General features: G+C 38.6%; 1 protein-coding gene across 4 annotated transcripts in view; it reads left to right on the forward strand.

The window, feature by feature from the left end:
• Positions 1-7,306, forward strand: part of ATG2B (autophagy related 2B) — an 81,781-nt gene extending 74,475 nt beyond the window's left edge. For all 4 annotated transcript variants that reach the window (XM_012791048.3, XM_076003743.1, XM_076003742.1 and 1 more), the window contains 4 exons: positions 352-473; positions 734-888; positions 1,517-1,666; positions 4,917-7,306. In XM_012791048.3, coding sequence (XP_012646502.2) covers positions 352-473; positions 734-888; positions 1,517-1,666; positions 4,917-5,147 — 658 coding nt within the window. In that variant the 3' untranslated portion in view covers positions 5,148-7,306. The remainder of the gene's footprint in view (positions 1-351; positions 474-733; positions 889-1,516; positions 1,667-4,916) is intronic.
• The last annotated feature ends 3,595 nt before the right edge of the window (positions 7,307-10,901 follow it).

A 10,901-nucleotide genomic window follows, 5' to 3' on the forward strand; every position in this document is an offset into this window, starting at 1 on the left:
GTGGTTCTTAGTAGCAATTAGTGGCAATTTACAGACTTTGGGTTAATTCTGTGCCAGGGCCTTATATGTTCAAGAAATAAGGACAGTGGAAAAACACACTTATACATATTACCTAAGCCTTATAGAAATTATCTACTTTATAATTGGATTGAATATATATATATAAACAGATTGGGAGTTAAATGATTTATATTTTTTTAATTTAAAATATGTTAGCTGCTTTTGGAGCATTTGTAATATTTGTCCTTATAATTCATAAATTTTCTTTTGTCTTAATTAAAAAGAACCCAAACATATCTATGTCTATAAATTTATTTCTCCTTCCTATACACTAATAGTCATTTGCTGTAGTTTGTTAGGTGTTGACAAATTGTTCTCATATGCAATCACTGAATGGCTTAATGACATTAAGAAGAATCAGTTACCAGGAATACTGGGTGGTGTTGGGCCTATGCATTCACTAGTACAATTAGGTAAGTTTTCTTTTTGTCTTTCTTTCTTTTTTTTTAATCAAAAGAGAAGTTATTTTGCTGGATCAGTGATTCTTAACCCTTTTAGGATTGTAGATTCCTTTGAGAGTCTATGTGAGGACCATCAATCTAGAAAACCTAGATGTGTACTCACACATGTAAAACTTTGCCTCCAGTTTCAGGAGTAAAATACCTCAGCATTAGAACGATAGCAGAGGTCTGAAGCCCAACATTCATACTGGTTTCTGTGTTGACTGTTCTAGTGCAAGGCCTAAAGGACTTGGTCTGGTTACCAATAGAGCAGTACCGGAAGGATGGCCGTATCGTCAGAGGGTTTCAGAGAGGGGCTGCTTCCTTTGGTACCTCGACAGCAATGGCTGCGCTGGAACTCACAAACAGAATGGTTCAGACGATACAGGTATCTTCCCTTAGACTATCTTAATCTGTACAAAGAGGAAGCGCCATTGTGAAACAGTTGAGTTATTTTGTTTTAAAAACAATACTGTAGAAATACACAAAATGTTGGGAGTAGATATTATACTTTATTTATAAAGATTTAATGTCATGCTTGTTTTATTGCTTAAATGTCTAGTGTTAAAAAATTAGTAAAATAGAGCAGTGGAATACAGTGTCATATTTGTTTGCCTATTTCAGGTTAACCATAACCGTTAAGTTAGCAGAGGATTTATTTCATCACATTTGTATGAAAGTATCATAGCTAAATTTAAAGAAAATATTTTAGATTAAACAGTAGCAGTGTTAAGTCTTAAGCTCCATAGACTGACATGGGAATGTTGAGTGTTCTTAGAAAACAGAGAAGGGACTAAAAAATCAGCTGAATCCAGATATAAGTTTTTAATTTATACTTCAATGTTCTTGTTATAAAAGTTATAAATTCTTGTTGTGAAGAATTCAAACACATACAAGTATCTGTATTAGGGCGTGGGGGTCCCTCTCTTCTTCACTCCCTGTAGGAAGTGCACTGTGGGTGCATAATTCTCCAGACTGTCTTCTAATTCATTTCTTACCTCTGACAAACGATCCAGGCAGCAGCAGAGACTGCTTATGACATGGTGTCTCCCGGTACCCTTGCTATCGAGCCCAAGAAGACCAAAAGGTTTCCTCATCACCGACTAGCCCATCAGCCAGTAGACCTGAGGGAAGGTGTGGCCAAGGCCTACAGTGTTGTGAAAGAGGTAATTGAATACTCGAGTGGACGAGTCAGAACCTGATTGTGTGCTTTCCCAGCTGTCACCGAAAGAGCATTCAATGGTTTTAGTTTGTTCCAAAGAAACCCCTGAAAGTGGAACGGGAGCTGCCACCAATAACACGTGCACTATCTGTGTGAGGTGAGAGAAGAGGACCAGGTTGTGATAGGCTCATCTGGAGAGTAGTGACCATGTGGACAAACTGGTGCTCTTTCTTTATGTACAGAAGCACGCAGGGAGTGAGAGAAGCACGCAGGGAGTGAGAGAAACACACGCCTGTGTACTTGCCACCTAGATTTAACACATATTCATACTTTGCTCTGTTTCACCTCAGATTTGTTTAAGAAATAGAACTTTTCAGGTAATCTCCTATCCCAATTCCATTCCCATGCCTTTACTATTCTGAAATACATATTTTTCTGCATAGTACATATTTTTTCTGCATATGTTTTTATAATTTTATTATATTAAAATTACTATATTTTTTCTGCATATGTTTTTATAATTTTACTATATAAGTATGTATTCATAAGCAAAACATACTATTATTTGTGTTCTTTTTTTTGGCATATTATGGGGGTACAGATTTTAAGGTTTCAATAAATGCCCATTTCCACCCCTCCCCCCACAAGTCTGAGTCTCCATCATGACCATCCCCCAGATGGTGCACATCTCACTCATTATGTATGTATATACCCGCCCCCTCTCCCCTTGTTTGTGTTCTTTTAAAACTTTTAATTTGCATGAATGGTGTCATTTGTATCATTCTGCAACATATTTCTTTCAAGATACATCCATATTGATATATGTAGATATAATTTCAGTGGTTTTATATATTTCATTGTATGAATATACCATAATTTATTTTCCGGTGGGTGAACATTTAGTTTGCATTTATTCCCCTAAAAAATTACTTTGGGGGAATGCTCATCTAAATGTCTTTTTGTTCATGCATGCAAGAAGTTCTTTAGGGTGGAATTGGTGAGTTGTAAATATTGAAATCTCAACTCACCCTTTAGAGCTGGGTCAGTAAACTAGCCTGCAGGTCAGATGTGGCCCTTGACTGTTTTTATATGGACCTTTGAGCTAATAATGATTATCGTAATTTTAAAGGGTTGTGAAAAGAAAAACCAAAACCAAAGAAGAATATGTGACAGAGACTGTGTGGTCCACAAATACCTACTCTCTGGCCCTCTACAGAAAAAAATATAACAACCCCTACTTTCTATAATCCTTTCCCAGCCTGGGCCGGGTCACCTCTCCTCAGGCAGGCTGGTGGTCCTCTGCTCCCAGGAGGTCACTGTACTGATGCCGAACTTAGCTTGGACACCTGCTCAGCATGGCCCACTGCAGTTTTCCCTCCTCAGCCTCCTGAGGAGCTGGAACTATAGGCTCATGCCACTGCACTGGGTTAATTTTCAAATTTTTTTTGTAGAGATTGGGTCTTGGCAGTGTTGTCCAGGCTGGTCTCAAGCTCCTGGCCTCAAGCAATCCTCCCGGCTTCTGAGTAGCTAGGATTATAGGTGTGCACCACTGTGCCCGGCCATAACTCTATTTGGTGGTAGTCAGGTAGTTGTGGGAGTAGTAGTAGTTATGTAGGAATTATTTATTGAACACTTATTATCTTCCAAGCTGTGTCAAGCTGTGGGATTGAATTATTTCATTTAATTATAACAATCACTATAGAAGGAAGGCCAAAATTTAATTCCCCATTTAAATGACTTATCCAAGGTCATACTGCTAAGTGATAGAGCTGAGATATGACTTGACTTGTGTTGTTTCCAAACTTGGTGGTGGTAGTCATTATACTGTAATAAACTAACACCTGCTCGTTGCTGCTGGGATAGGGAGGGGAAGGAGGTGATGCAGGGAAATGTATACATTATGAACACTTTTTTCATTGCACTCGTGGTTTCTCTTATTGGCTATTATCTTACAGATCAGTGGCCCCCAACCGTTTGTACCAGGGACCAGTTTCACGGAAGACAGTTTTTCCATGGATAGGTGGGGGAAGCTCAGGTGGTGATGGGGAGCAGCTGTAAATACAGATGAAGCTTTGCTCTTTCGCCTGCTGCCCGCCACCTCCTGTACATGCCTGCCCCCAAGTTTCATGGAAGACAGTTTTCCATGGACGGAGTTGGGGGGTGCAGTGGAGCTCTGCAGCCTGGTCCCTACAGGTTGTGGATGGGGATACCGGTCCTCAGACCAACCCCAGAGCTGGGGACCGCAGTTTTAGTTTTTAAAATAGCACTTGTATTTCTTCTAATTTTTCTGGACTTTTTTTTTTTTTTTTTTTTACTCCATAGTATTGCATGTTTTCACCTGCTGTACTGGGTAGAAAGTGATACTTTTGTTAACTTGCCAAAATGATGGCTGGATTCTGGGTTAGAATAAGGTCCTTGATTTCCCTGGAGAACACAAAGTTCCTTTATGCTGTCCCTATCACTGCAGCTGTCCCAGTGGAACAGTGATTTGTGTCCCCCGGGGATTTCTGAGTTAGATAAATGGTAGAGATTTGAAAACCAGGTGACGTTTTTACCACATTGACTTGACCTGCACATTTATATGTTCAGCTTCAAAGCTTAGCCGCCATGCTTATTTTAATGTTATATAGTTATAAGAAAGCTCAAAAATGCTACTGAAATTTTGTTCCTAATTGTTTCTAATTATTAAACATGCTCCTGCCTTTATTCTCAGAATTTTCTATATAATCTAGTGAAATGTTCTATTTAGCTTTTATCTTAATTGAATGGTACAGTTACTTTTTCTAATAAATAGCCAGTAGTTTAAAACAAATTAAATAATTTCCTAGAGTTTAGTAGAGTTCAGTTTTCTTGTGTTGAATCAAAGGGAGCTATCACTATTTCTTCAGTGAGTATATTTATTCAAGAAGTTTTGTTTGCTAAGTTTGATTTAACTGGAATTGATTAATAGTGCCAGCAAAGCTACTCTTGGATCATTAAATATTTCTGTAATCTTCCCTATATGAAATTGTAGTTTAGCTACATTTTCTACACACCAGTGTCACAACAAAATACTAAATCATAGTAATTGCCTCTTTCCTTTACAATTAGAGTTTTCTCATAAAAATAATTATACTGGGTTACTTCAAAAGCATAGTGTTTTTCATCTAGTTACAAACATAGTGTTGATGAACTGTACTAAAAGTGTGTATTATAGGATAACGTGGAGAGTTTCCTGACCAGTAACTTCCTCCCCTCCCCCACCCCCTCTGCAGGGAATCACAGACACGGCTCAGACCATCTATGAAACGGCGGCTCGAGAGCACGAGAGCAGAGGGGTCACTGGTGCTGTGGGTGAAGTTCTGCGCCAGATTCCTCCGGCAGTGGTGAAACCTCTGATTGTTGCCACGGAAGCAACGTCAAACGTGTTAGGTGGCATGAGAAACCAAATCAGACCAGATGTCCGGCAAGACGAATCACAGAAATGGCGCCATGGAGAAGACTGACGTCTCAAACAGGACTCTTTGTGAAGATGATGAGAGCGCAGATAGGGAGCGTAGCGTCCCCGCGCAGCTTTAGAGGAAACTCATTTAATTTTATTGTGCTCATCTCAGGAACAAAAGCATTTTTAGTTAAATAATTTAATGTCAAAATAACATGCAACCAAAAACTTCTGCCATTTTAGGGCTAGTTTGGTACTTGCCTGTAGAAATGTTTGGTGGCTAGTGTCAAAGGTCCTTAAAGCATTTGCTGCCAAGTTAGTGGAATGCTCACTTTTATTAGGATGACTGTAATTCTCCTTGTTACAGATATCATTGGAAACCTCCTTTTAACACTGTATGTGTAACTTTGTGGAGGTGATTTTTCTCAAGGTGCAGAAAGAATTACAGCCCCTAAACTTTCATTGAGAATGAGAGAAAAAGGCCACAGGGAAGCAAAACAAAATAGGATTTTCAATATAATATCAGTGTGAAAAAAATAACCTACTCTGTTGGATTTAGTGTTCATGCACTTGAGGATGACATTGTTTCCATTTACTCAGAAAATCCTTCTGTGGGGTTTGAGAAAGTGAATGTCACAGACATGTTCTGTTGTGTTGCACTTTATCCTGTGTGTGTGTGTGTGTGTGTGTGTGTGTTTAGATTAATACAAGTCATGTGCTATATTCTTCATATGATTTACAGTTATACAAAATATAAAGAGGAGTAAACTTGTCTGAAAGTTTTTGACAAAGGAAAGTAACCTAAATGTAATAGCTTCTTTATTTTAAGTGTAAATGAAAATGTGCATTCTGTAGTGAACTGGGGCCCATGTAATTGTTTGTATGTTCAATTTTAAGCAGGTAGTGCAAGCTTGTTAGGAATGTGGAAGGGGAGATTGGAAATGGTTTTTACTCTTTTAAAATTAAACAAAAATCCTCCAAATATGCCCTAGTCAACTATTTTGACGTACCATTTTTACTTGGTTAACAATGTACATTTTGATAACCTGTCAGGAATGAATAAAGTATTTTTATTTAAAGGTAAAATTGTTTTATGCTTCCATGAATATTTTGCTTTTTTAAGAGCATATTCATAGATGCAATACTATGATTTATCCCAAGATACTTGGGAAGACTTTATCAAAATTGATTTTGGTTAATATCAAGTAAATCATTACCCGAGTGATGGGGAGTTGTTCTCAAACCCTGACTTTAGATTATTCTAGCAGGAAGAAAATGTGGAACTTTGTATTTATCCACTGTTTAAAGTTGCATGATATGACTTCTCATTTTCAAAAGCGAGGGAATATCATTGAGGTGAATTTGGATTTAAAAACTGCATTTGAGTTTGGGGTTTGGAAAAATGAAGTTCAATTAAGTTTATTCTCAAAATTTTCTAAGCAGGAAAGCAATGTAAAAAACCCAAACATCTAGAATTTATAAAAGTAGTGTTACATAGCATCTAATTTTAGTTTTGTTTTATTTCCTTTTTATTGCAAAAAAACTTAGTAAGGCCATCCTTAGAATAAGCACCTGTTTAAGAATCATGTTACTTTGTTACTTGGTTCCTATTAAATGGAGTCCATATAGAGGGTGGTCCTGACAAAATACTAACAGGTTTATTATAGTGAGAGTTCATCTCGCTTCTGGGGCACATTCGGACCAACCCTGTTCATGGATTCCAGTATTCTCCATTTGCTTTTATAATGAAACATGCTGTGTGTGTTACCTGAGTATGATTAATCAAATTGAAAAACACTTGATCAAACTTAAAATTTTTAATCTCTTTGAAATTATTTTTCATAGTTATACTTAACGTTCAATTAGATATAGTATAGAGAGAAATAGTTGTCCTTTTCTTTGCACTCCAAATTGTGAATGGATGGACCCTTTAAACAAATTATTCATGAACCCCATTTAAACATATATCTTTATAATGTGATCTCCATGGTTCTTTCTCTGTTCTGCCCTTCTATACCTGTTGTCGATAGAATCATTGGGAATAGAATCCTGTGTCTAAGAAAGATTTATTCCCAAGGGTCTGTTTAGCCAAGATACTCTTTACTTAAGATGTTTGTAAGGAATTATCTATATTTGAACACTTCTACATTATTATATCCTTAATTTTTTTACAGTGTCTAACTTTTGTGTTACAATGACACAGTAAAAAGAGTGTTGGAAGAATCCTTTGGTTGCCAGATTTGTGAATTAATACATGGATGACTTGGCCAAGACAGCTAATCGCTCTAAGCCTCAGTGACCCTGTGGATAAATGAGAGGGTTTCTTACAACAAAGCGCAGTGGGGATTTTTGGATGAGTAGGCCGTGCATGTATGTGTGAGAATGATGGTATGTGGTGTAATGCTCTGTAGAGGGTCCCAGACCTGTGGCGCCTCAGACAGGTGCGATTTTCCAGTGAGAGCACTCTGGTCACATCACACACACAGCAGCCATTGGCTACTGTAGATCTGGGATCTCTCCAAGTGATACATTTCTGAGCTGCCACGTGCCTGTGTGGCTGGACTTTGATGACTGGAGTAGACGGCACAGGTCCACTTGTTGCTACACTGAGTCTTTATGGTTATCTCTCCGAGGAGTCCAGGAGGCAAGCTCGATTGAGGTCTGCCAGCGAGTTTCTGAACCCACAGGGTTATCAGCACGTTAAAACCACTTCATATCACAAGGAGATAGGCAGCCGTGGCCATAGCGATGTCTCCATCTCCAACAGGGCAGATTCGGAACCCCTGGTTTTCCCTTCCTGTCTACCCCTAGATTGCCGTTAATTTACAAGCAGAAGGTCCACTGAACGTTGCCTAGTAGGATAGATAAAACACAATGTTTCTTCTAGACATCATAGCAATAGACTTTCCTTTTAATGAAGTTTGGGTACAATTTGGATCCTCACTTAAGAATATATATTTGACATCAATATTTTTATAAGGCAGAATTCACTTTAAGAAGAAAATTCTAAGTAGCAATGTGCCTAAGATGGCAGAATACTAAAAAACCAGTGCTTCCTGCCTCCTTCCATGTGTTGCTTTTCAAAGCTTATAGAAAAGCTTTCAGGGACTTACTTTTTAACCATCTCTTTTTAAAACTGTTCTGTAGGTTTAGTGCCTTTGTTTAGCTTCAAAAAGTCCGAACAGCTGTTTCTGCTCCTGCAGAGGCTGCCTGTCCACAGGCATCGCCCGTCACTCAAGCATCGTTCCACCTGGGGCCCGTGCCCCGTGCGCACCCTTGCCAGAGTGGAGAGACGACAGGCAGAGTTGAATTTTAAAACGGTGATTTTAAATGAGGAATCCACAATTGCACTGAATGGCTTCAGGATTAACTATTAATGGTCTTAACATTAATTTAAATTTTACATATGTAACAAGCTGTGTGACTTGGCTTAAGAGAAATTACTCACCTTTGCTTTGCATCAATGTTCTTAGACCTGCAGTGAGTATAATTCCACAGAACAGCAGGGGTGTGGTGGGGCTCTGAGCTCCTCTCCCCCAGGTCCCTTCACTTCCTCTGGACCTAGTTAAGACATCAGAGAGAATGTCTATCAAGTTCTTTAAGCTCCTTGAAATGGACTGTGCAAACACAGAGTGTGATATTCTTTTGTATCTGCAAATGCATCAACTAGACATACCAATTGGTATCAGAATATATCAAATATAAATTTTTGAGTCTTATGTTAAAAAGGAAAATTATTTATATCATATATAGGTAATGATGGAAAAAACATTTCCTTTTCATTATCAGGAAATATTTTTGTTTACTGGGAGATAGTCACTTTTTTCATATAAGAATAACAGTGCTTTAATGCCAACTTATTTTTATTTGAACATTTTCAGGATCATGCTAGGCACTCTGCTTCCTTTAGTAGACATTCATTATACTGTTGCAAATCAGCCAGTTTTGAAGTATTTTCTTTTTGTCATAGTGCCTGCAAGTCAGAGATAGAAAAATCATTCCGACACACTGCCATGATAGGCCCTTTTGGGGATGAGAAATTTAAGTTAGTTTCAACAATTTATATTTTGAAATGTCATCAGTTTTTGTAAATGTAGGTGTTAGAGGGATTCTTTGGCCTCCTATGGCAATTGTTGGCCCCTTGGTTGCAAGCATGTCGTTTCCTAGTAAGCACCAGAGTGCTGTCTGCTGTATTTCAAGAGACGAGAAATGTGATGTCAGCTGGCTCAATCATGTCTCTAATGCCCCGAGTGGTTGAAATAACAGCCCGTCTCTTTAAAAAATGTTTACTTTGCTGTTTCACGTGTATTTTGTATATATGAAATGGCAGCTTCCAATTTCTAGTTGGATTTGTCTTGCACTGTTTGTATAACTTGCTTGTCACACAGGACTATTTGCTTTTTCCCTGAGAAATTTGGTAGGGACGTCTAGTTCAGCTTTTATGTTGATTCATCCTGACTTGTTTTAGACGTTGAATTTATCTCACTACAGGTAAAAGAACATATGTGTATACATTGACTGTCATTGTTTCCTAATTTTCCTAATTATGGCAAATTATGGATGTGAATACTTTAAGAATACTGATGCTGTACAAGTATTTTTGTGGAAATGTAACTTGTTAGTGTGACTATTTAAAATGTGAAAATAAGAATACCTAGAAGAAAATTAAAATATTCACTCTTTGGATTTTGCCTTAAAAACCATTATCTTTCACCAAGAACTGTTCCCGACGCCTGTATAAGATACTTTTTGGGGGTGGGTACGAGTAGAAGATCTGTTTCAGACTCTGTTTTTGGGAAATGATATTCCTATGGCCCTGGTACTTCTGATGGCAACACCGTGTCTGCTACCATTTTCTGAGATATATAGTGTCTATAATATTAAAATCTGCCACTTCCCCCCTTTTGGATGAAAATCACTATGTTAGTTATCCCTGCAATATTCAATGTGGCAAATTTGTCTCATAGTTTGGGTCTTACAGAGCTAGATAAATACTGGACAAACCAAAAATGTTTGCCTCTCCCAGTCCTGGCCATGAAAGCACTTCTTTCTTTTCTTTTTCTTGTTTTTTTTTTTCCCCTTTCTCTCCCCCCCCCCCACTTTTGCCCACGTTCTGTTGGTCAGAAATCTGTTACATGGTCACAGCCAACTTCAAGGGACCCTGGGTAATGGCGTCCACCTGTGTGCCCAGGAAGGCGACTCAGCCAGACTCTGCCACCTGCAGTCTGTAACCAGCCAATTTAGAATCTGAATCCAAGAAAGTCTGACCCAGACCCATGTCCTTACATACTCTATTGGAATTACAGTCAGCTGCACCCAAGATAATTCGTTGTTGCTTGAGGTAGGATCTTTTCCCCCCCTCTCCTGAGCTTGTTTATATTCCTGAAAGCAGTTCCACATGGAGCAAATTACATTCAGCAAACGTGCTAGGGCATGAGGCAGGGCTGCGCTGGTTCTCTAAACTTTTCTGCACATTAGACTAACTGGAAGACCTTTTAAAAATTCCAAAGCCCAGACCACACCAAAGACCAATTAAATCCCGATCCCTGGCGTGTATTTTTAAAGCTCCCTGGGTGACTCTGGTGTGCAGACAAGTTTAGGAACCATTGGTCCCATGGCTAAGAGAGTAGATTTTAGAGTTAGGCTACCTGGGGTTCCACTGCTTGTGGTTTGTGTGGCCTTGGGGAAGTTACTTAATCTCTCTGTGCTCCAGTTAGCTTCTCGGTAAAAAGTAATCAGGTTGTTATGAGTATTACATGAGTCAATGTACATGAAGTGCTTAGAACAGTGTCTGACAAATACATAGTAAGTCCCACGT

Source organism: Microcebus murinus, chromosome 6 (assembly GCF_040939455.1).
Source record: "Microcebus murinus isolate Inina chromosome 6, M.murinus_Inina_mat1.0, whole genome shotgun sequence".
Taxonomy (NCBI): domain Eukaryota; kingdom Metazoa; phylum Chordata; class Mammalia; order Primates; family Cheirogaleidae; genus Microcebus; species Microcebus murinus.